Source organism: Electrophorus electricus, chromosome 3 (genome assembly GCF_013358815.1).
Source record: "Electrophorus electricus isolate fEleEle1 chromosome 3, fEleEle1.pri, whole genome shotgun sequence".
In the NCBI taxonomy this organism is placed as follows: Eukaryota; Metazoa; Chordata; class Actinopteri; order Gymnotiformes; family Gymnotidae; genus Electrophorus; species Electrophorus electricus.
The window spans coordinates 22,210,762-22,235,605 of record NC_049537.1 but is presented as its reverse complement, the minus strand read 5'-3'; the positions used below and the strand labels follow the sequence as shown (position 1 = coordinate 22,235,605).

Genomic DNA, 24,844 nt, shown 5'->3' with positions numbered 1-24,844 from the left:
TCCTATATTTATTACTATCATGATTATATTGAGTTGGGCGGAGAGAGGAGTCAGTACACCCGGCTACTGGAGTAGGAGGCTGCCTGCTGATTAACTCAGGCTTATTGCAGAGCATCACAGCAGTGAAGACTACGATGAAGAGGACTCCACAGACAGGCAGCCGATGCATGATGATTATGAAGAGGAGGAGGATGAATAGCAGAGTAATGTGCCATCTACCTCCATTTGGTAAGTATATGTGTTCCAAGTCTGTTTGTGAGTACACATCTGTGCGCGCATGCATGCCTTGTCCAATGTCAAACACAGACACACTTTATTACTAGTATTTACATTTAAATATTTATTTTTGAAATAATTACTAATCACTATATTTCTACTAATAATATTATATATGTATATATTTTGTATTTTGTTAGTCATTCCTGTCCCAGATCAGGTAGGAAGTAGAAACGCTTTTCTGACTGCGTGTCCTCCTCCTCTTATTCTGACAACCACAGAAACGCCAGTGCCTATTCCGTTTAGCCCTCCTTGTCAAAGAGGAATAGATTGAAGTATAGATTAAGGAAGCGTACATCGGGCTATGCAGTCAGCTTCAAACACCTTATGTGAAGTAAACGTTTTAATGTTGTTTTACCACTCATGGCATTGACACTGAAATCTGTCAGTTTACTAATTTGCGAAGAACGGAAGCTGATACTTAATGGTGTGTCATGGGCGAACCATGAAGGTGCTTGGGATGAAGTGACACCAGATGAATTCTATGGTTTCTCCTGATCCTCATTTACATGGGGTTTACTTCTCTCCCTTATTTCCACAGATGGGGACCTTTCAGCTTACATGGGCCAAACTGATCATGTTGCATGACTATTTTTAGGTGTTATTAGCAGCCCTTCAGGTTGTGGATTCAGCTACATAAAATAATCAGGATCATCTTATTAAGTCACGGACCACCTCAAGAGTAAATGTATTCAACTGATTCAAGCAAATGAAAATCTTAGCAAGGCGAGCGCATGGTAAAAGTTCTCACATCCTTTGCATATACCCTCATGGAACGCCACAACCAAGTGGCTGGCATAGTATACAGAAGCATCTGTGCCAAGTACAGGCTGGAAGTTCCAAGGTCAAAGTGGGACATGTCCATAAAAGCGGTGAGGAATGACCGAGCCAAGATCCTAAAGGGCTTCCAGATCCAGACTGACAAAATGGTAATGAATAACCAATCGGACATAGTAGTGATGGACAAATAGCAGAAGAGGGCTGTAGTGATAGATGTAGCGATCCCAAGTGATTGCAACATCAGGACCCAGGATCACACGAAAGTATCGAAGAAAATACCAAGGGCTGAGAGACGAGCTGGAAAAGATGTTGAAGGTGAAGGCAACAGTGGTTTCCATGATAATCAGGGCATTCAGGGCTGTCCAAAAGAGTGTAGTCCTGGCAACAGCTAAGTAGGACCTTCAAGTTCCCAGGCCTTTGGTAGAGGACCCAGGCCTGGAGGAAAAAGAAACCGCCCGGAAGAAGGCGAGTGGAGAATTTATTTATCATATAAATTGTTATTTTCTAAGGACACTTTCATAGGTATATGGCTTATTAGGATGAGGAGTGTGGTTAACTGAAATAAGACTTCCATCATCATTATACATGGTGAAATTGTGCCAATTATACTTATCACTAAATTAAGTATAATTTTTAAACAATAGATGGTACATCCATTCTGATTTTTATTAAGTAAACATGAATATTTCATATGCTTTAAATTTTGTTCTATCTTCTATAGAAATTTGTTGAAAATATGAGTTTAATTAATATTTGGACAAATTCTTTTAAAAATTAATATTTGATTAAATATTCATTTATATTGACTTTAAATATCCTTAGTAAGTTTTATATAATTTTATAAAACTTCTTGTCCTGATTAAAATGGTGTGTGCAAATTGTCTGTGCCTGTGCGAAAAGAAATGGAATGTTCCACTCGGACAGAAAAGGGCTAGCTAACTCACTGCAAACTCAGCACTGTGCTAGCTACGGTTGTTGACATGTGGACCACTGATCTGTAATGAAGCTGTAGATCTGTCGATCTGTGTTAAGCCAGCAGCAATGACAGCTAGAAATAGCCTCCAATAACCAATCACTGTCATTATCTGCTTGCTACATGATGCATTAAAGACGTACTTTAAAACAAGCCTCTTCTGGTCTCTCAGAGCACAAATGGCATTGAGTTCAGCATCATTGTAATCCACTGCAATCCCATTTTTTCTGCAATTGTCCTCAAGGAAATCCAGGTTGGTTAGGTGCTCAGTGGTAGAAATGTGTGTCACATACTGTTCAAGCCCCAGTGCTGACACCTTACATGCCAAACACGTATGGCTTTGCTGGCTGTAGGAAAACAGAGTAATACAAATACAAATAAGCATATCCTACTGTACTGTATGTAGCTAATAAATTCGTCTTATCTATATTTAAAAGTACTGTGACATTTTATATGATGACAAAATACAATTATTCAAATACTAAAACGTAAAGATGTACAGGAGGTTGCAAACATACCCGCCCTTAAGTCTCTCGATTGCTTCATGGTGTGAACGGCTATGCATGTGCTTATTCAGCTTCTGTTCGAAAGGAACAGGAAAAATGGAGACATTTAGGTTACTAGACTCATATGCTTCATCAAAATCATCAAAATGTCATCAAAATGGGAAATCTATCTATTTTCACAATAATTCATATCATTTTATCTTCCAGTTTTGCTGAACTGTAGTCTTTTCCTGAGCTACTGTGGTACAAGAAATGAAGAATGGGGCAGGAGGGCTGGGAGCCAATCAAAAACCTGCAGGAAGGTGATTAGACAGAATCTGGAAGCTAGGGATTATCTAGTTCAAATGATGTCACAGAAAGGCTATAACGTTACTGAATAACTACCATTTTACAATAATCTGAGTCTTCTTTGAGTCTTTAACCAACCTCTCTTTTGAAATGCTGAAAGCAGATGTGGCATTTCTGTTCTTTCTTCTTTTTGTTTTTCATGTTTCCAGTGTTGGGTTTGACCGCTTCCTCAAAATTTGGATGTTATTACCCTTAGAAATGAGTTTTGAAATTTCATCTCATGTCTTCACACTGTGCAAATCCTGTCTCAACAGAAACCGTTACAAAAGTCACAAATGTTTTTTATTGTGTACACAGTATAGCAATTCTATTAACAGATATCCCAGTTACTGGAAGTTCCAGAGTTAGTGTTTCCTGGAGGAAATTAAGAAACGTTAGTGCACAGATAGTCAGAATTTACATTCAGTCAACATTTAAAAGTTCTGTTAATAATAGCTGTAGATGACTGTTGTTGATTTATCTAGCTAAAATTCCTGTTCGCATGTTATTGGTTGCACAGGGGCAGTACAGTAGGTAGACACAGGGAGATTCAGCATATGCTGTTGGTCTAGTGCATAGTGTGTAAAGCCCATATGGAATTGGTGGCACTGAGAACAAATTAACACTGTCGGTGGGGCTGGATACGGCCTTAGTCACCAGGGAGGCCAACGTGTGTTTACATCGAAAGAGCTTTTTTGCTTGGTTTAAAAAATGTGAGTTTGGAGGGTGTGAGCCAAGCCAGACCTCTCTGTTAAACCTTCTGGGGGCATCATGGTCTTAATTCACTGTTGTGGGCTTTTGGTTTCTTTTATGAGGTGAGAGGGCTGGGCCCTATGTGAATCTCTTAATGGTTTGGCACAGGATATTTGACATCCTGTGTACATTTACAATTATTACTTCAGTAGTTACCTCCATATTGGTTAAAGTTCATTTTACACCATAATGTACATTGTAATTTAAATTGACGGTGGAACAGATACAGCTAGCCCAGGATAACTCTCAGACCAGCATATAAAATCCAAGAACCTTTCTCTTTTAATTATCAGCAAAGTTGTAGACATTATGCACACCTATCGCATTAATATTTGTAATGTTTTTAGACAGCGCCTTTAATGGTTTGTTTTTCTGAGAAGAGGCTTACCGATTCCTTTTCACTGATCTTGTCTTAATCAAAAATATTATTTCAACCACTTTGTGGCGCTAAAACTTGCAAGGACTTCAACAAATTCGTAGCAAAGAGGAAGAGAATCCGGAAGAAGAGTGAACAAAACAAAATCCAACTAGTTTGTAGCTCTATTGTATTTCAATCTTGTTTGGTGTCTTAACTTATAATGTGTACAGGTTGTGTGCAGAAGGAATATCCTGACAGGGTACGTTAATAATAATCATTCCTGACCAGCAATAGGACTGCCCTTGCTAATGCAGCAATCTTATGAATGTTTCCTGCAGTAACCCAAGCTATTTTTGCTACTTACCTATCAGCTAACTAGACAGCCACATGTTGGCTGAACGTCAAATTAATCTTAAAACGTTTATTTCCGTGACAGACGCTCAAAGGTGTTTGTTTGGCTTGATTTCATAACCCTGAGCCTCAGGTTACATAGCTTGGTCGGCTAGACTTGCTGTGAATTCTTTTTTCCCTTCTGCGGTGTGTCCTAGCCAGGTTAAGTGGGGATAATTATGCTATTAGTTAAATGTTATATTGTTAGCTTTTGTGCGATGGCCAGTCGTATATACTTACATAAATATGAGGCTTCAGTCGATGCCAAAAATACTGGTAATTACTGTCGTTATGCGGAATGGAGGAAAGCAAAGCGGGTAGCGAACTGGGGGTTCCACAGGGCCCAGAGTTTGACGCTCAGCGCTGATGCCGTGATTGTGACTTTACGGTGGGGGAGAAATAGCCACGCAGAACTGTAGGGCGATCGACGTGAACGCTTTGCTGACTTTTGCTTTGCAGCTCCTGCGCCCGACAGTGCACTGCTATGCAGAAGCCTCTATGTTCTCCGTGACATATTTGTAAACTATGTGTTGAAAGGTAAATGCGTAGGCAAGAGTCTTTTCAGTTGGTAATTGGGTTTTAAGGCAGTGGACCAGTACATCACAAACCAGTGGGTTGTGATCACGTGGTTCATGTTTCTCTAGTCATTATCGTAATCCATTTAATACACATGCATCGTAATTTATTCTCAGAATATAATACAGCACTTGAGCTCGGGTTACGGTTATTATTTTCTTCAAACTTGCTTATTATTAGATGTTGCTATTTTTAGCCATTAACGTTAATTACATTTATCTCTAAATCACTAGTCTCGTGATTTGACATGATTATTCTGGCCTAACTAATCCATTTTTATGTACAGTATGCCACATGGATTTTTTTTCTTGAGCAGTTTGTGCTTGTAAATCTATTTCAGTTCTATAATCTCACTGGATTGTTTACAGGGAAACACTTGTCTAGATAATGGATCGTATCTAATGAACTTTCTGGGCTGTGCCAACTGTCAGCAACGAGACTTTGTACTGATTAGCAACAAGACCATGGTGGATGAAGACGAAGAGGAGATTGTCACTTATCTCCGTAAGTTATTTTAGCAAAAATAAATAAATATATTTTTAGTAATTTATAAAATTGAAATCATACAGGATATCTCTGGGGGGGGGGGAACCCTCATAAGTCACATTTAACTTTTCTACAGACAAGTGCAAGAATTGTGACCATGTCATAGCCAGACATGAATACACCTTTTCTGTGGTGGATGATTATCAGGTAAAATCTTTGTCAGGACTTTTGTGATCACACAGATTTTTCTTGAAAAAGAGAAAGTGTAAGCTTGCACTAAATGATTTCTCATTTGATCTATCCAAGGAATACACAATGTTGTGTATGCTGTGCGGGAAGGGTGAGGATTCCATCAGTGTAATGCCAGATGATCCAAGACAATCTGCCCCCCTCTTCTAGAGTGGTGTGGATAATAAAAAGAGAAACAGGGAATCTCTCTTTAGTAAGTTAGGCCATGCCTGTTCTGGGGAACCATCATATATATTCAGGGATTCATCCATGCTCAGCTCCAGAGAATATTACGTCCATTTAATTTCAGACGACCTGATCCTGGAGAACATATCCCAAGATGCATTGTGTCAACTGTCACTGTTACACATGAGAATGAAGAGTTACCTGTAAATTTAAGATACAGGCTCTGAGAGTTTGATGTTTTGATCTGTTAACTACAAATAGGGCCTGACAGCCTTACTCAGTATTTCTAAATTCATTCTTGTCTTATCCCTTATGAACCTGGTTAGTGCCAAAAGAATACAAGTCATGTCAGCTAGAATATGGTGTATGAGCAGTGTACAACATTAATCTGAAAGAATACTGTAAATAAGTAGACTGAATTTGAGAGTCTGAGTGCATATTGCATTCCACCGTTTCACCATTTCTGCTGGTTGTAAGGACACTTATGTATGGTAAAAGTACTGTACTTTTCTTAAACTGTATTTCTAATGTATAATGAACAGGGAAAACATACTTTTGTATGCTTTGTCTAAATGAAATAATGGGGGAAATATTAAATGATGCTGCATCATGCTCCAAGCTCAACTTTGTCACTTTATCCATTCCATATGAAGAAAAATTTCCTTGTTAAAGGCATTTCAAATTAGTCAACTATTTACAGCAATATGTTGCACTTTATTTATTATGTTTATATGAATACATATACATTCCAACATAGTGAGTTTTTTGTAACCAATCCATGTTCATTAGCAAAATACATGAAGCATGAAGTGTTTCTTCCTTTAATGTATTTATACCTATATACAGTTTAGATTCTGTACATTTTTAAGGAGTAAGCCATGTTACTCTTTTTTCACTCTACTAATAATATTAATATAAAGTAAATAATCACTTTCAGAGGTCAAGAGAGACTATCCAAAACTAAACCACTAGGCTAACTGCACAGTACACACAGAGTTCTCTATAGAGTTCTCAGCTATAGCGGTATAATTGTGACACCACTGTCAGTCTGAATTCATAATTTTTTTACAGTCATTTGACATGCATCTCTGCAGAGGTCACTTATCCTTCAGATTTCATTACAAAAATGCAAGACACTACTGAATCATACTCATGTAAATGGTTTTGAATGAATGAATACACATGTAGATTTGTTTTCAAGTAATCTTACTATATAGTGTAATATGTTATTTGTTCAGATTCTTCTTTTGAGTGCAGAGATCTTTCTGCAGCTGATTTGATGTATCCACAGTGCTGCTCTGCAGTTCATTAAGGTCCTTAATTATGGCGCAGCTAATTATACTAGTGCTATATAGTAAGTATTGAAGAGATACACTTGGCAAATACAAAGTGGCTGACCCTTAATTACATAAGAGCAAGGTCAGTCCGGAGCAAGTAGTTATCATGTTCTGCTCACATGTCAAATACATAAATAAATAAATAAATAAATACATTCTATAGATGATGTAGTTTACAGTACATACATTCCCTGAAATACATATATACACATGCTTGCTTGTACAATACACTGCATGTCTGCATAAATTGATTTTATACAGCATGGAAAGCCAGCATTTGAAATGAGAGCTAAATCAACGTCTAGCTTTTACTCTGACAAATGAGGGTTAGGGAAAAAGTAAACAAACAATACCAAAACAATAAATGCAGAAAGATAACACAGGAACTGAAATGTTCCCACTAACAAACCAATGTCAAATCTGTAGTTGTAGCACTCTATCTGGAAGCATGCATCATTTTGTGAAAAATACAGTTTTTCTTCCAATATTTTAGGTCATAAACAATCAAACACACTGAGCTTCAAATACACACTTGACATTGGTTTGAGCTGTAATAATATGTAAACAATGAAAGAATACCTAGAAGGAGAAGAGAGTGGAAACGTTGGCACCAAATACATGAAGAACTGCTCTGAATTATTTAAGACAAAAAAAAAAAAAAAAAAAAGCTTCACATGGCATGAAAACAAGAGCTAAAAGCAAGAGATGGAATGGCATGGGAAATTGAAAGAAGCATTTTAATGCCAGAGGTATGATAAAATGGCTTACACACTATGCTTTCAAGTAATTTTAACCATCATTGCTGGCTTTAGCCAAACTAATTTTGTTTTGTTTTACTTTATTCCTCCCAGTTCACATACTGGTTCTCAATTCAGAATAAATCAGGTAATGATTCCATTGTTTATTCCTCGCTAGTGCCAAGTTAACAGCTACCTGTAACCGTAAGATCTTTTTTAATCCAGTAAAATCAAGTGAGGTCCATCACAGCAGTCATATGTTCACCATTATCTGTTTTACTTGTTCACCTTGGTACTTGGTTTGCTCTCAGTGGTTCCTGATTTGCTTTTGGCACAGTATCCTGCCACACGATTTATTCGTATCTCACTCATCCGAGGAGGTGGAAAACTTGAAACGCTGGCTGGCGTTTGGTTGTGACATCCCTCGAAGCGAGAAGGGGAGGAGCTTAGCGAGCGTTGTATGCAAGAAGTGGTACGCCGGTAGCGGGTAGGAGCCACGCCTCCTCGCTCCTGCATAAGCTGCGTGAGGTTGTCTAGAAGATCCGCATCACTGGTGCTACTGGCCCGGATACGGTAACGTCTGCGCCTGCAACACAGGATCAGAGAATAGATCTGCTTAGCTGCATTTCTACACAAATAAATAGACATCATCATGAACGGTGTTATGCAAGTGTCCAAATTCTAGGACAAAGAAATAAAAGGAAAAATACTTTTTTAAAAAGCATTCATGTTTTCACTCAGACACTGATACTGCTATGCACAGGCATATCGTCAGCTGCACTTGCTAACCTGTTTTCCCCGCCTGGGCGGAGGGGCGGTTTTCCTGGTGGTGGTCGTGGCATAAAGCAAGCAGAGATCTGCTCCGGGCCCAGTGTAGGGCTCACAGGCCTTGGGATCTTACTCCTACTGGACAGCGCACCAGAGGAGGACGAGAGCGAGAGGAGGTCGTCAGCCTGGCAGTCAGAGCCACGGGAGCCTCGCTCGGATGGGAAGGAGAACTTCTCGCGGAGCAGTGCCGAGGGGAAGTGCTCACAGGACAGAGAGAGAGATGGGGAGAGAGGGGCGGCAAAGCTCCTCCTGGTGGGGGAGTCTGGGTCGCGGACCGGAATGCGGCTGGCTCGCGGAGATGAATCCCGGGGCGAAGCAGGAACTGGAGATGAGGGGCCCGCTTCAACCGTGTCTCCGGTCGTCTCGCCATGGTTGGGAGTCGTGGAAATACCACCATCGGGACAGCCCGAATCGCTCTCTATGTCTTTCTCTATCGCCTTGATGAAAGTGAGTGGGTCATTTGCAGCATCAGGGGACTGAGGGAAAGTTTTGGGAGATGAACTTGTTGCTATACGTTTGGGTTCTTCTTCTGCAGCAGCTAATGAAGTGTTCTGTGCAGGATCTCTTTCACCCTTTTGCTGTATTTTGATGGACTGTGGCAGAGTGCAGGATAACTACAGGGATATGAAGGTATGACATGACAAAACAGAAATGACGGCTGGGAATTAGATTAAGGACCTTGCTATTAAACTCATTTGTGCAGTTCCTTGGTATCTAAATCAATTACTAAATTAATATTATATAGCAAGTACATATGTCTAGATTATACACCCTTCTAATTGCCAGCCTGGTGCACTATACACATCATGCATTTATGGAAGGTGAAAACCACGCTAATACATTTAAAAACTAATGCCCCTGTGATAGAGAACACTGTACTGACCTGCTCGAGATGGGCTCGGCTAAGGTGAGCCACTGATGATGGCTGGATAGGGGGCAGCCTCCTCAGCCCAGTTACTCCAGACAATCCCGTTAGAACATGCAGGCCGGACAGCCGGGGGAAAGGAGGGCCCGTGTGGCAGAGGGCAGAGTGGATGTCCCCGGATCCGCTCAGGGTGCTGGCCCGCTGGGGCAGGGGGTCAGACCAGGTGCGAGGGAGTGCCAGGGGGCTTGAGGACCGGGGAGACACCCCGGAACGCTCCTCCTCATCAGGCTTGGAGCCAGCAGATCCGCTGCCCCCTTCTAGCTCGACCAGGACCCACTCCTGGGAGTCACCCTCTTGAGGCACCGGACTGAGGTTGACCGCTACATAGCCGCTGCTGGCTGCCCCCTCCTCATCCTCCAAGGAGCCCTGTTCGACCCGACAGCCGGTCCTCTCCTGGGGCAGTCCTGGCCGCTGCTTTCCTAAGCTATATGCAACACAAATGTGAGATGATGACATATTTCAGCCCTTCCGCACAAACCAAAGCAGAAAATAAAGATGCTAAACTTTCTATTAAAATGCTTAAGGAGTATCTGGTACTAACTAGGCCTCCAGGAAGCGTTCAATAGTAGGTTTGGGTTCGGGGGTCAGTCTCTTGTCCAGGCCCATACTCTGGCTGTGGCGCATCCTCCTCAAAAGTGGAGCCATGCGGTCGATGAGTAGCGTCTCAGAGCACACGCGCCTGGGTGAGCCCTGGACGGATCCGCTGTTGGGGCTCTGGTTGCCCTCTTTACTCCTCTCTTCCTCACTGGCCACCTGGACAGAAGCAAAGCCAGGCTTCAGCCAAACCGAAACACAAGCAATGGGTTTTCACTTTTTTATATATATATATATATATATATATATATATATATATATATATATATATATATATATATATATATATATATATATATATATATATATATATAAAAAGAATAAAGGCACTATTGATTTCATGTATTCAGTTTAACAAAATGTGTTTCTGAAATAGCAAAAAAAAAAACAAAAAAAAAAACAAATGTTCAGAATTCAATTATATTCAATGATCTTTTTTGTGTACCATTGTGTATCTTCAAGTGGAAGTCTCTTGAGAAAGCAACAAAAGATGAAATACTGATTTATAGGTTTGTTTTTTTTTTTTAAATTTTACAAGCATTTCTGTTCGTCACACTCGGCCCTTTCTGGTACCTTTCTTATCAGTGGCAGGACGGGATTGCGGTTGCGGTCTCGATTGTGCTCCAGCTCCTCCCACACATCTGCCCCCTGAGCGTGCTGTGGCGGCATGGGGGGGCAGTTGTCCGCCTCACTGAGCCGTTCGCCCTGAAGGACATCTTCTGTGTTCTCACGCTGCAGGTCACCCGGGATGGCAGAGGCATTGGCCATACTGGGGGGGGGGGATATGGCAGTGACTTAACACAGACCATTCTGTCTTAGCTTACTTTCACAAGACAGCCAGCGCAAACCATTAACATAACAGCATTCTGTACTGAAGAATGGAACCAATCTGGAATCCCCTTCATACCGCTTACCTGTTTTCAACCATTCATTCACTGTTGGTCTTAACCAAAAATGCACCATTTACACTGAGGTCAGACCATCTTAGTTTGTTGTACGCCTAGTCATTTTCTTGTCCATTGTCGTCTACCTACCCCAGGTATGCTGGCGTGAGACGTGTCAGCTGCTGGGCGGTGGTTGCTAGGGCTGCGACTGTCAGGGAGTCCTCTGAGCCCGTCCTCTCCCAGTCATAGGGGTCATTCTCCAAAACATTGTAACTCTTCATGCTGTTGTCAAATACTGACATGAGGAGCTAGAAACACACACACACACACACACACACACACACACACACACACACACACACACACACACACACACACAGTGACTCAGCATAGCTACTTCTAGTGGCACATTAACTGATGTGGTAAAGGATTACAGCCCTCAGTGGCAAATCACACTGACATATTAGAGATAAAAGGGCTCAAGTACCTGATAATCAGGTTTAGTGTAGTAGTCAAGGTTTGAGATGTGGTCAAGAAAAATGCTAAACTCTGCCGGAAGGTGCTTGAGCATGAGGCGATGGTCATAGGTCTCTTTCAGATTCCCTACTTGCTCCTGTACAAGGAAAAAAGACGACAACCAACTTTCATGTACCATCAACCCAGTACCCAACCTACAACCTAAAAATAATTTTATGGACAGTAGTGGCTTTTTGGACAGCAGTGGAAATATTCTTAATGGATCATTCAAACAAAAAAAAAAAAAAAAAAAAAAGTGTGATTATGAGCCAAACTGATGGCAATGAAATCATACATACTTTGTCCTTGACTTTCCTCCAAGGCAGCTGACCCACCATGAACTCAACAAGCATGTAGAAGAGGGACCACAGGTCGTCATGCCGACCCATCTCCTGTTTAAAGAGAGAACAGCACAAGAGATGTGGCCCATCAAACCTGCTTAAATGACTGTCTGAAGCGTCATGCTCATTACCAAAGTTTAAAACTGATTAAGTTAATGTATGTGACTATAATTTCCCCACGTGAAACTGAATTTTTGGGGTATGAGCGTAGACATTATGAAAACAAATATGTGAGTAAAAAGCTGAATTTATGTACCTTATTCTTGTGAGCATTGATTGAGGCATAACGGACTGTTCCCCTGAATCCTGCCACTGGACGAGGCTTTAGAGAATGAGGAGGAAATACAAAGAACAGTGGCAAAAGAATATTAGACATCTTAACCCAACTAAACATACTGTATACCTGAAAAATGTAACTTGGTTAACCAGGTCACTTACTGGACGGACTTCTTGAGACGAGTTTGTGAACTGGCGCGCCAAACCAAAATCCAGCATGTAGCAGGTTCGGCAAGTAGTAGCCAGTCGTCCCATGGCAAAGTTGGACTGGACAGGAAAGTAGCAGAGGATTTACAGATCAGAACATTCAGTAAACAACAAGGTGCAAGGAGGCAAGCTCTCTCATGAATCCAGTTACAGTTCATGGCCTTGTTAAGATGCATATTACATCTTTAAAGGATTAATTAGAGCCTGCTAAAACTGACAGCTAAAAAGACTAGCTCTGAGTTTACCTCTGTAAACATACTATACATACTGCAACTTTTAGTAGGAGGCACTGTTATTATACCAATGTGTTGAATATACTGGTATTAAATATACTGGTCTGCACGTTGCACTGATTACAGATTGGCACCAAGGAGTCTTAGCAGCATTTTGAAAGTTGCTGTCACTGACGGAGCTTCCTCACCGGTTTGATGTCTCTGTGAAGGAAGCCCACTGAGTGGATGCTCTCAATGGCCTCCAGAATCTGCCGGCCAAGCCTGAGCGTGGTGGACACAGAGAAGGTGCCATGGCTCATAGTGCGCCGAAGGTCTGCCAAGTTCCTTCCCTGGAATCATGCGTCACTTATTTGTTTATTTATTATAAATTATGGCTTGTGTGTGTTCAGTGCATGCAAATAACATGATCCTTCCACCTGCAGATGACATTGTAATGACATACCTGAAGTTCCATCACCACATAGTTGAATCTGTCATTACGGCCACAACCAACAAAGCGGCAAACGTGGTCCTTACCTGTGTGTAAACATGAGAATAGCTAGGGGATTCGTACTTTAATTCAGCCTTTCAAAGACATTTAATTTGGTTACAACTCAGCAGTACAGTGACCATGACGCAGGGATCTATCAAGCCTTAATCACCACATCAATTAAATATCAGGATTTTTATAAATGCTATATGGTGGGCTAGAGCACAAGACATACTACACTGTGATTTGTCAAAAGTGGAGTTTTATAATGCTGCCATAAAAGGGATTAGTTTGGCAATAATCATCCAAGTTTATGTTAAACTGGCCAGAGGTTTTAAGACTGGATTGAAAATCCAGTCTATACTGAACAGAAAGATGTTTTTAAAAAGGAGTAAAAAAAATTGATATAGATGTTCATTCATACTTTTTATTAATTAAAATTCATACTAGCTAATCATTCAATTTTGTTTGTAAGTAATACAATATTACTGTTTTGAGTCTTTATTTGGTTATGCTCACCATGTAGATCATGTAAGTGTAGATTAGGAAAAACTAAAACCATGAGCATTAAGTGGAGTCACACAGAGTTCCTCACCCTGGAGTCTCTTTAGAACAGCCACCTCCATCTTCAGGACCTGTTTGGGCTGCTGGGCTGACTCTACTTTAAGAGCCACATTGCACTGGTTTAACTGGTCCAGGACTTCATAGATCTCCCCAAAGCCACCTCCACCAATCTTCTTTATCTGTACAAGAAAATGGGAAAATGGGCACTCATTTAAAAAGGCAAAGAAATGGGTTTCTTTACATTTTTTAATTTACTGTTTAACATTTCTAGCTCTTTCAAAGGAAGGAATCCACAAAGAAGAGCACCCGATCTACAAAGACCGCTCTCTCATGAAAATACACACGTGACCTTTATCAAAATGGATCCTGAGCACCTGGATATAGTGATTGTTTCTATACGTTTTTGTACAGAAACAAGAAAAAAAAAAAGAATTAAAATTAAATTGTGTAAGAAAAATTGCTTCTGCAAACAGCAGTGAACTGCAAGGTCTATTAATTAATTAAATAGAGCTACATGTAAATGGTTCAGTAAAATATTGAATCATTCAAGAAACAAAAAAGGATAAATTGCTCTGGTCTGATTCAAAGTTTAAAATCCTGGGTTACACATGTGCCCTGTCTTCAACCAGGCTAACAATATCAGGAATGGTTATGCATTTTGTGAAAAATGAAATCTCAATTTAAAGGAAAAATAGGTCCACTCTCATTCATGGAAAAAATGTGTTGCTGAACCTTTCACACTACATAAGCACTGTCACGGGTATACCCGCAGATTTATTGCTGGGCCCAAAAATTCATCTGCCACAGCAAAATCAGGGCTAAAATGGTGTAGTGTGCAATCGCTATAAGAGATTGTGGACAGACTAAGTGTGATGGTTATTTAGCAGTGTATGCCTTTATTTCTTCTGATGACAGTTTCTTGCAATCTGCACCATGTTGGCTGACTGAGGGCAACAAAAATCTTATTTTTTAAAAAGTAAAACTTTTCAGAGAATCACTGTGTACAACTGATGCACTCAGTATTACACTGGAGGGTTTAAAACAAGGTTTTAAATACACCCCCCCCCCCACATGCATTCATATACCCTACTTTTTCTTAAACAAGGAATGTGCCATTATTAATCATTGACAATTCCCCATTGTTTCTTGTGGTTTCCAGTCAACCTTCTTTCATTTAATTTATTTATCAATACTTTTTTGAATACTTTACACATTATGTTAAATATTAAACTACATAAATCCTAAACCTTGCACATTTTCTCAATGACCTTGAGTTATTCATTCAGTTTTTACATATATCCAGCTAGATGTTTTGACAATGCATTCCATCAGCTTAATGACCTTAACAACTGTTGTGAGAGAGTTTTCTTGCAAATGCACCCCCCCCCCCCCAAAAAAAGCCCACTCACCACTTTCCAGCGCTCCCGGACCATGTTCCCAACCGACAGGATGTCGGCCTGATCCCCTGTTCCACTCATCTTAGTGCTCAAGCACGTACTGAGCACACTCGGTGGTGATCGGCATCAGCATCAGCATCAGTGATGCAGGCTCCTCACTGGAATTCAAAGCAATGCACACAATGTAAACATGACAGTGGATCTGCACAACACTCCACCCACCTCCCAAGGGCCCTGTAAAGGTGGTTCCTCCTGTTGGCTAAAAGCACAAGAGATCATGCCCACTGAAGAAGGCATCAAAGAACTACACTTGGCAGTGGATGAACCTAATTAAACTTTCATTCCCTCTGAGAAGCATATGCAAGACCTGCCCTTATTCTTTACTCAACATCTTTGGTATTGAGTAGAGCAAAATTGCTTGCCAAATAAGTAACAGGCTTGCAGACAGTTCATCTTTATTTATGCTGCTTTTTCATGTGCTAGAGACCTCTGAAGTTGGGGATTCAAGGAATGTTAATATTCACAAATTTATCTCTGGATGCTGCTGACAGAGAAGCAGCAAATCAAAACTAAACTATACTATCTTTGATGTAGTCGGGCAGATGAATTTGGGAAAACCACATTTAGGTGTTTTTTGAGAATCAATAGGTATTCATAAAAATTAACAACAAATTGCAATTTGGGGGAAAATAAATTACAGAATATAAATTTTTAAAGTAGTAAGCAGAAGTGTTTAACACACCCAGGAAAGGGATATAACTTTTACTAGGACTAGGCCTATAGTATATTTAGGCAAACTTACCCTTCGTTTAGTAGAACAAGTATGGGTACAAAAACAGCTGGCAAGCCAACAATTAAACAACTTGAATCCTGCATTTACAAAACCCTGACTGTAATTACGACTGCAATGTCAAAACATTTTCTTGTTCTTGTGGTAGAAATGATCACTGCAGTTCTTGCACAGGGGAGTACTGTATTTGCCCCATCAGGCGCTACAATAATACAGTAGCTTATCTATTTACTTATCAGAGACGTTGCCACTTTCACGCCTGGGTTTAATTTAGAAACAATATGAATAATTTAGATAAAGTAAGAACTGGTGAAATTAAATACCAGTCAGTCACCAGTGCGACTGGCTTACCTACCTAAACATAAAAAAGCTGACTAACACGAAATTTGATGGAAGCTTTGTGGTAAACCGGCAGAATAAGGATGAACGGCATTGGACGACTGGATTGTTGTCATTAACCGGCTAACTTATTACCACGGTAACAGTGAGCTGCGAGTGTTATTACTCATAGCTAGCTAGGAGATGGTAAAAAAACAAAACAATTAGCCATTGTATTGTGTAATAAAATATTTTTGCTAGACTATGTTTGTACAGTACTTCATTCACTGACATTCTACGACACCACGGAGACACAAGCTAAAACAGAAAGCTATAAATTAAGATAGCTAGGCTAGATAGTTGCTATCTGAAATACAAATACACGCTCCGTGCCCAGACAGCCAGCGTTAGCTAACTTGGGGCACGCAAGATGAACACATTTTGGCAACATAAAAAGCGCAACATCCAAGCTAGCCAAGTCCATGTTGGAACTGCCGCGACAGTCAATTAGCTAGCTGGCTAGCTATTGCTAGCGATGTATCCAAACTCGACAGTTAACCAGCCAATTAGTGATTTTGGGACACAAGGTAGCTAGCCACCAAGCTAAATAGTTACGTATTATTTAGCTAATTCCCTAGCTAGCTAGCTAAGTAAAAACAAGCGGCAACTGGACAGTTTTTATAAACCACTGTATCACTATTAAGATTGGTCCATTGGCGTTATGTATGCTAGCTAGCTAGATGTTGCAAAGCACCGCGGCTCGTTAGCTAACAGTCATCATTAATTTAAATAGCTATCAGATCAATTGTTAAACCCCAAGAGCATGCTACTTTGTGGTTTATTCGTGTAGTCTAGCTATTATAGTCATATTCTCACGTCAGCTAGCAAACATTACTAGCTAGGTTAACGTTATCCTACCTTCTTTAGCACCCGCAATCCAAGACCGATGTACCTTAAAGGACTTTAGCACATTACTACGCTCGCTGCATGCCTTAACAACGCCATGTTGAAGATGAAATGTTAATTCCATAATGTAAACGGACCCTCCCCCCCCCCCAAAAAAAGGAAATGGGTAAAATAATAATTCTGAGTGATGAATTGCTAGCGTTTCCCGCTGGTCAGTAAGGTTTCTTCATTGACACCATCTCGATTAACCTTACCGTATCTATCGGCGTCTGACGTCACGAAGACGGCTGCTCTTTTAACTAACAAATGTGCGAACAAGTTTTAAGGTAAATAACGTTGGAAGGAAGGTGATTTTTAAGAAATCGAAATGAATTAGATATAAACAAATTTAAAATTGGACTCTAATCCAAAATATTGGTCAGCGTTGGTATTAAGCAATACCAGCAAATCTAGGAATAACTTCTTCGTTTTTAGAACCTTTTTAATCTTCTCTACGTTCGAGGGTTTTTACTCCCCTGCACGTCACAGAGAACAATAGATACAATTTCATTATTGACATATTTCACAAAATAGAATTAACTATTTAATTTCAGTCTGGAGTTTTTTTCTGTGGAACTGTCCCTCCTTTGTCTTTTAGCCTACTGGTTCTGGACTAGCCTTTCTATATACCACCAGAGGTGCCAGAATCCTAATTCTGTTTCTTACACTGTCACTTATACAATGCAATAAACACTCAATCTCATTTTCATTCACGATGGATTAAGAATTTATTACTTGGAAATCTTCAACAAATTTGTCATGACTAATGTAGTTCCACATATAGGCTACCTTTTGTTGATATAGACCAATAAGACAAAAACTATTTTAATTTTTTTTAAATCACTTGTCTTTGTCTTGTGACTGTGATTTTCACTTAATCCTAAGGGTTAAGATATGAAAGTTTACATATGAAAGATTGTTAGACAATTGCACAAATGAGAATGTGATACATTTTCATTAAAACTGGTTTAATCACTAAATTCATCATGAAAATGCCCAGTTCATTCTGTTAACCACAGATGAATGCATTCAAACATTAAAATAATTGAGGCACACATATTTAGCTAGAAGAACAGGTAAGACTGGTCCTCCTAATGTCCTGTATTTTATGTGCTCAATTTTGTGTCATATGGTCAACACAGTCTTACACAGACTGATATACAGAGAACCACTCTTAATTATACATCCCGAGCCAAATTAAGTTTAAGTGATAGAGAAAAAACAGCCCACATTTTAAAGGCAGCATGTTTACTTGGTCAAGACTGAACAAAAAAACAAGAGCAGGTCAGTTTTAAAATGCAATGACCACCTTGGCACAAAGCTCATCAAATACATTGAGCATTTAAATCTTTATTACCAACTAATTAAAAAAATATATTTTAAACAAGTATTTAGGTACTCATACACATCCCTTTTATATATTCAAACTACCAGCTACTACCATGTTTGAAATTTTCACACCTCTTCAGTCATTTAGGTTCAGTGCTGAACCAAGTACAAAGCTCATGCAACGTTCTCAGACAAGACACCTGAACAGAGGCATCAAAAAATGTCCAGCCTTTTGTTAACATAGTATCCTGGGGCATCGTTAGCTCTCCACCTCTGCTCTGCCCCCACCCAGCAGTCTCTCTCTCTCGACGGCATCTCCTGCTTCCGGCCCTGGCTCTCCGGCATAGCAGGGCAGCTTGGCCATGAGGGGCTTATGGAGTCCATTGTAGAGCGCGGTACCCACCAGCAGGATGATGAAGCCCAGAATCTGCAGGCCATGGAAGGTCTCCCAGCCTAAGGCCAAGCTCACCACCCAGATGATCAGTGTGCGCATGCTGTCCAGCACCATGCGGGTGGTGGCGCTGATCTCTTTGGTGACGCTGATGCCAGCGAAATTAAAGAAGGCAATGCTAACCGTGTTACCGAGAAGCGCAACGATGATGAGCGGCATGTGGCCGATCTGGCAGAATGCATCCAGCACATCCTCCAGAACATGCCGGGGGTTGTTGGCAAAGCCGCGCATTGGGATGTAGAACATTGGGATTAAGAGGATGCTAAGGATCACAAAACCGAAGAACCCTGGCAGAAAACAAGGACAAAGCAGTCCAATACAGAGTGTTTTAATGCAATATTATGCTGAGGTTACTTTAGGCAAAACTGAAAAATTACTAAAACAACAGTTACGCAGGTTATGAAGCTAGTGATTTGAGATACAGAATAAATAACTTTTAAAAAAAGTCTTAAGTGCTATTTAACATTGATTTGACAAATAATGACCATTTGGTTTCTGAAGCCTACCCTCAGTCCCCACTGCTTTGAGAGGATGGACGTTGTGCTTATAAACAAACTTCTCCTCCAGCACCATCTGGACAGCAACAATGATCTGAGCTATGATGATCAAAAGGTCACCTGCAAATCATAAGTCAAGACATCCGATAAATGTAAATAAAAAACAAACAAGCAATAAAATTCATTAGACTTAAATCTAAAATGAAACTCCTGGATTTGAACACCAAGCATGGTTGTTACCTGTGATGACGTCGTTCAGTTTGTGCCCATCATTTCTATTCCCACTCACGAAATCCGCAAGCCCGACCACCATGAGGCCCAGGATGGTAATACATATACCAATCCACTGACTGGGTACCAACCGACGGCCCAAGAAGGCCACAGACAACAGGCCAGTAAAGATAATCACAGCCCCACGCAACATCTGGAAACTGGAGGCACTGGTCATGTTCAGTGCTAGATACAGGAAGAGATATGTGAAAAGACATGATATGGGGTGGAATAGAATGGAAATTAAAAGAAAAAAAAATTGTTAACTTGTAGTAAAATTAATAGAAAATAAGATTTATAAAACTGAGGGAACAAGATAACCAAATACCCAGCCAGGATGTATGAGCAAACAGGACATGCTGCTCATGGCACTACTGCCGTCTGGTTTGCAAGGAGGCTCCTACTTACCAATATACATGATGGAGGTTCCTATAAGGTCACAGAGAGCAGGAGGGAGGAAGAGGACAGGGTTGAAGCTCTGGCCCGGATCCACAGTGGGCTCTGGTTTGTGTCGATCATGACAAAGAAGAATGTAGAAAACAGCGAGGCAGCTAAGCTCCCCCAGAAACATGCACACAGCCTGGGAGAAGGGCGAGAGAAGGAGAGGTAATGGAGTGAGTGAGTAGAGACGACGGTCAAAGGGAGGAACGGGAAAAATGCATGCGTGCGAGAAAAGTGACAAAATGTGAGCAAAAAAAAAAGATAAACAAGAAGAAGCAGCAGAGATATAGAGGAGAGAAACAAAGCCGAGTCAGCAACATTCATTTTGAGCAACTCTGAAATGCCAAGTCTACTACTCAGCAAAAGAAGAAATGGGTGACAGGTTTTTGGAGCTTAACCAAGAGGCCCAGAATTCCCCCCCCCCCCCCCCCCAAAAAAAAGGAAGCTACCTGTAAGAAGGGGTGGGAGAAAAGGTGGTCAGGAGAGCCATAGCAACCAGGTGCAGAAAATGTGTCAGCCCACCTGAAAGTTTAAGACCACAATTTAATAGAGGCCGCATATGGCATTTCAATCCAGAGCCTTAACTATAAATAAACTTTAACTGGAATAAAATATATGGTTAAAATGCTATAAAGCTGTATGTTGTTAGGTGCCATTTATGACTGTAGTTCAGGAGCAAATACTAAAAGATACAAAATGCATCCAAATGCAAAGACGCAAAAACATGCTATATTTGTTTCCAAATTTGGTTCTTTGTTTTGTTTGTTTATTTATTGGTTATTTGTTTGGTTTTAGCCATTCATTTGTTAGAATTTGAATTATTGTAATCTGCACCTCCATTGGTGCTAGTAATAATGTACATTACTGTATTTAGCTGACACTTTGATCCAAAATGACCATGACTGAATACAATTTGAGCAACTGAGGGTGAACGGCCTTGCTCGGGGTCCCAGCAGTGCCAACCTGGCAGTGTTGGGTCTTAAACCAACAGCCTTATTACTAGTTCAAGTTTGGTTTATTTGTCACATACATAGTCATACACAGTATAACTCGCAGTGAAATGGTTTGAGAGTGCTCTGTCCTTAACTACTGAGCTAGCACTGCTCCTGTAGTAAGCAAGTGAACTAATGAACGATGACTGAAATGTTTCTGAAGTAAGGAACCGCTATACCAGAAGGTTCAAAGTTCATGCTAGAGTTTCATGGATTATAGTATACAGGCTAAAGAGAAGAAGCTAGATAAGGGAATGGTCAACTATGCAGCAACTATGTCCAGAGCGCATAGACAACACTATCAGTAGACTATAGCTGACTCACTGATTGTACAGGTCTAAACAACTGTGAACACATTTTTCAGCTCAGGTAAACGTTCGATTGTGCAACTCTTCAACACCCTCATTCACACTCACACAACCTGATGAGTGCTCTGTGTGATTGATGTCTTTTCTTTTCTTTGAATTAACAGCATATGGTTAATAAGTGACTAAACATTATGGAATGGCTTTAAAAGACAGACAGTTTGAAAAGTCATGACTCATGTGGTTTCCATGCTAACACTTCAGTAGCAAGTAATTACTAGTTACTTAGCTTGAGGCAACTAGTGGCATCAGTGGGTAGTTTGTTTGTTTTTTGCTTTGTTTGTTTTTTTTTTGTTTTTTTTTTACAGATTTGTTCCCACTCTATGCATTTCTGAACAGTACTATTTTCACATTTTAACATAATATTCTGCTGCACATACAAATAAAATACAACCAACAATGTAATACTAACTTTGACACTAGAGTTACATAGTATAAACTAGTCTGGTTCCTCCTAGTACTGAAATCACTTCAGTTGGAGTACTCTCACGTCAACTCAAGCAGAAGTGATTGCTTTTACAACCCGTAAGCAGTATCATAACGAATATTCTCCACTAAATGGAGTTAACCAAACAGCCCTGTACTTTTGCAGATGTGTTAAGAAGCATATACTTTTTAAAACTCATGTTACACATTTGATATGTCATACTTGCCAAATGTTGTTTAAGTATTGAATGGATCACTGCAACCTCATAAGAAGGCAGCATCAAATAGCCTGTCTCAGGGGTCTGCTGTATACTCCTAAGATTATATTACCTTCTGTTGCAGAGATCAGTCTATATTCATGATCTTAAGCCCTCACAAAAAAATAAATAAATAAATAAATCAAAAAAAAAAAAAAAATCCCCACAATATACTTCTAATGAGAATATGATAGCCCATGAGATGGTAGTCATGACCACAACAGACACATGTTCAAAGGAGGATCACACTGGCTTGTCAGTATCACCTGCAATCACACAAATCCTGTCTTACATCTGCATAAGCGATCCATTTTAAGATTACATTAGTCACATTAGCTATTGTGATCAGCAGTGTTCAGCCTAACTATTGGTACCGGAATGTACCATTATTTTGTCAGTTGTCCTCATATGGACACAAGTGTTACAGTAAAAGGACGCAGTTCAAGTCATTTTTGAAGAAAAAAATATTTATACGTGATAAAGAAAGGCAAATATTACATAATATAATTAACAGTGACTAGTTAAAAAAAAGGAAACTCCAAATATCTTACCATGAACGCGGGACTGAAAAATAAAAACAGAAGCTGTCAGACAGATTAAACGTATTCCAATAGCTACATCGTTATACTTACTTTGCCGACAGCGTATTAATGGAACCCGTAGTAAGCATTAAACCAGCGAGAAATAGTTGGTACTTTGTCCAAGCCATGATGGACGCAAAGTGAGAAGCCCAAACCTTAGAAGCCGTCCTAGATTTTCTTAGCTCACCGATAACGCTAATTGAAGGACTCCATACGGTTCCTTAGCAGGAACATCACATGACTGCGTGATCAGCTGATGCATCACCAGACTTAAAAAGTGGGTGAGTTCAAGTAATGCAGATCTGCGCAAATTTAATTGATTATACTTCGAATATTGACAGGCATCTTTCTTCGAGGCTCTTCTACAATGTTGTTCGTTCGTGTCCATCCATTAACCACGCTGGTCACAAGTTCTCAAATGTTGTACTAGACCTGATTTCTAAATCGTTATAGAATGAAAACTATATGGTAGTGCGGACAGAATTTGTGGATTTAGCGTTTCCGTAGGCCCATGTTGCAGTATCAGACTGCGTATGATTGTTCACACTGCTATTTGCTCAAACAATTCCGTCTTTTTGTCTTTGCCAAGTAACTGATTAATTATGTAACAGTGATACCAGCTGGATATTGAAAGCTTAAACGTTGCGAAGCAATGTATGTTATTTGGGTATAGTTTTGTTTTAAATCACATGATGACCAACAATTTAAAACATGATTTATAAAGGCTTTAGTAATTATCTACCCAAGTCATCACAGTTGATTTGATAAACGGTGCTCATCAATAAATGGCTGTTGTCGGAGTTTTAAAGATATCGCCTTCGTCAAACCTAGTCACCGAAGGCGCCCACCCCTTCTAAGCCCTACGCCTACAAAATACGTAAGCGTACGCATAAAAAAATTATTTGGGTGTGCACGATAGTTACGTGCACACCCAAATAATTAATAGTCAGACCGTGTATAAATGTTTTATTTGCTAATTACAGAGTCCAGGAAAATCATAGTTACCTTTTCATTCACAGGGCATGTATAATGATAGCTGTCAAGATGTCAGACATTAAGCTAAATGTTATAGAAATTGCTTACATCTGCTTTAAGATGGCTAACTATAATACCACAATTTAAGCGTATTACTGTTTTGTCAGTCTCGGTTATATATGTGACAATTAATTAACGAACTAAAATGTAAAAAGTTTTACTTTTCGGAAAACTCAGAGTTTGGGGAGCTAACACACTAAGGATGTGTATAATAGGAATCATTTGGAACTGGCTAGATTTTAGTTAATTTACATCTTCTATGGTGTTTTTTCCCTACAGACAATTCTGATTCCAAATATCCATATAGAACATCAGTATAAACATAATTTTAAGATACTTAAGAATTTACATAGTTTGGTTGCCACTTATTGCTCAATTTACCTAGCAATATATATCAATTTAAAGTAACCACGTGACACTCAGAGAAAACAAAGGTCAAAACCCATTCTGGACGGAATGTTTGGAAGGGTATGACCTATATGAAACAGTCAGCATATAGACAAAGTAGAATATCTAAAATTTTATACAAGTATAAGAACACTAATTAACGTGCTTGTAATATATTTGGCCTTATACCTTAAAGTATAATTTAATGTATGACTGTACTATTCTTGTTTGTTGAGATTTGTTTCAAAAAGTTAATCCAGAAAGCACGTTCGCAAAGATCAGACTTTTGGGGCTACTAAAGGTCTAGAATAATCCTGATATTTTAAAAAATCTGAAAAAAAAAAAACGTTTTCTAGAAAAAGATTTTTGAATCGCAAATTGCTTTACTCTCAACGTGTCCAGGAAATGTAATAACATTTACATGCCTTTATAATTAAAGCTGTCGTTTTAGATTTAGATATATTCTTTGACAACATTAATTAATGAAGCACTTTTTAAGATACAGAGTACACTGACTTTGACAGTTTGCTAGTTGAAAACAGTTCTGGGTCCAATCACGGTTTACTTTCATCGTTCATCACCCTTCCTTAAATCGCAAACGCGCTGATTGGTT

General features: G+C 39.7%; 4 protein-coding genes across 4 annotated transcripts; 1 reads left to right on the top strand and 3 right to left on the bottom strand.

Moving 5' to 3' along the window:
- Positions 1 to 808: 808 nt before the first annotated feature.
- Positions 809 to 5,297, bottom strand: znf106b (zinc finger protein 106b). Its single transcript, XM_026999106.2, has 5 exons — positions 4,604 to 5,297; positions 2,962 to 3,125; positions 2,548 to 2,609; positions 2,173 to 2,376; positions 809 to 1,491 (listed from the first exon to the last, which is right to left on the bottom strand). Exons 2-5 carry the CDS (start codon positions 3,022 to 3,024, stop codon positions 1,458 to 1,460), a joined length of 363 nt encoding a protein of 120 aa, XP_026854907.1. The 5' UTR covers positions 3,025 to 3,125; positions 4,604 to 5,297; the 3' UTR covers positions 809 to 1,457.
- churc1 (churchill domain containing 1) lies at positions 4,088 to 6,463 on the top strand. The gene is made up of 4 exons (XM_026999118.2): positions 4,088 to 4,232; positions 5,308 to 5,443; positions 5,562 to 5,632; positions 5,732 to 6,463. The coding sequence occupies exons 1-4, from the start codon at positions 4,194 to 4,196 to the stop codon at positions 5,822 to 5,824; spliced, it is 339 nt and encodes a 112-aa protein (XP_026854919.2). The 5' UTR covers positions 4,088 to 4,193; the 3' UTR covers positions 5,825 to 6,463.
- A 69-nt stretch (positions 6,464 to 6,532) lies between these two features.
- Positions 6,533 to 17,414, bottom strand: ttbk2b (tau tubulin kinase 2b). The gene is made up of 15 exons (XM_026999093.2): positions 17,174 to 17,414; positions 15,160 to 15,305; positions 13,782 to 13,929; positions 13,160 to 13,233; positions 12,906 to 13,046; positions 12,440 to 12,544; positions 12,258 to 12,323; positions 11,960 to 12,052; positions 11,632 to 11,757; positions 11,295 to 11,452; positions 10,834 to 11,029; positions 10,208 to 10,419; positions 9,625 to 10,090; positions 8,703 to 9,355; positions 6,533 to 8,499 (listed from the first exon to the last, which is right to left on the bottom strand). The coding sequence occupies exons 2-15, from the start codon at positions 15,226 to 15,228 to the stop codon at positions 8,190 to 8,192; spliced, it is 2,817 nt and encodes a 938-aa protein (XP_026854894.2). The 5' UTR covers positions 15,229 to 15,305; positions 17,174 to 17,414; the 3' UTR covers positions 6,533 to 8,189.
- A 1,015-nt stretch (positions 17,415 to 18,429) lies between these two features.
- slc35f6 (solute carrier family 35 member F6) lies at positions 18,430 to 23,040 on the bottom strand. The gene is made up of 6 exons (XM_035523938.1): positions 22,861 to 23,040; positions 20,638 to 20,710; positions 20,156 to 20,327; positions 19,718 to 19,933; positions 19,487 to 19,597; positions 18,430 to 19,267 (listed from the first exon to the last, which is right to left on the bottom strand). Exons 1-6 carry the CDS (start codon positions 22,935 to 22,937, stop codon positions 18,789 to 18,791), a joined length of 1,128 nt encoding a protein of 375 aa, XP_035379831.1. The 5' UTR covers positions 22,938 to 23,040; the 3' UTR covers positions 18,430 to 18,788.
- Positions 23,041 to 24,844: the final 1,804 nt, after the last annotated feature.

What these genes read in the sequence shown, in the direction of transcription:
- znf106b (XM_026999106.2), bottom strand. Translation starts at nt 3,024, where the DNA reads ATGAAAAACAAAAAGAAGAAAGAACAGAAATGCCACATCTGCTTTCAG. An exon ending in TTCAGCATTTCAAAAGAGAG is followed by an intron (nt 2,610 to 2,961) that starts GTTGGTTAAAGA and finishes CCTTTCGAACAG; the next exon opens with AAGCTGAATAAGCACATGCA. An exon ending in ATCGAGAGACTTAAGGGCGG is followed by an intron (nt 2,377 to 2,547) that starts GTATGTTTGCAA and finishes GTTTTCCTACAG; the next exon opens with CCAGCAAAGCCATACGTGTT.
- churc1 (XM_026999118.2), top strand. Translation starts at nt 4,194, where the DNA reads ATGTGTACAGGTTGTGTGCAGAAGGAATATCCTGACAGG. An exon ending in GGAGATTGTCACTTATCTCC is followed by an intron (nt 5,444 to 5,561) that starts GTAAGTTATTTT and finishes ACTTTTCTACAG; the next exon opens with ACAAGTGCAAGAATTGTGAC. An exon ending in CTGTGGTGGATGATTATCAG is followed by an intron (nt 5,633 to 5,731) that starts GTAAAATCTTTG and finishes GATCTATCCAAG; the next exon opens with GAATACACAATGTTGTGTAT.
- ttbk2b (XM_026999093.2), bottom strand. Translation starts at nt 15,228, where the DNA reads ATGAGTGGAACAGGGGATCAGGCCGACATCCTGTCGGTTGGGAACATG. An exon ending in TCCGGGAGCGCTGGAAAGTG is followed by an intron (nt 13,930 to 15,159) that starts GTGAGTGGGCTT and finishes TTTCTTGTACAG; the next exon opens with ATAAAGAAGATTGGTGGAGG. An exon ending in TCCTGCCACTGATAAGAAAG is followed by an intron (nt 10,420 to 10,833) that starts GTACCAGAAAGG and finishes GCTTCTGTCCAG; the next exon opens with GTGGCCAGTGAGGAAGAGAG.
- slc35f6 (XM_035523938.1), bottom strand. Translation starts at nt 22,937, where the DNA reads ATGGCTTGGACAAAGTACCAACTATTTCTCGCTGGTTTAATGCTTACT. An exon ending in ATTAATACGCTGTCGGCAAA is followed by an intron (nt 20,711 to 22,860) that starts GTAAGTATAACG and finishes TTAAACTTTCAG; the next exon opens with GTGGGCTGACACATTTTCTG. An exon ending in AACCTCCATCATGTATATTG is followed by an intron (nt 19,934 to 20,155) that starts GTAAGTAGGAGC and finishes TCCTGTATCTAG; the next exon opens with CACTGAACATGACCAGTGCC.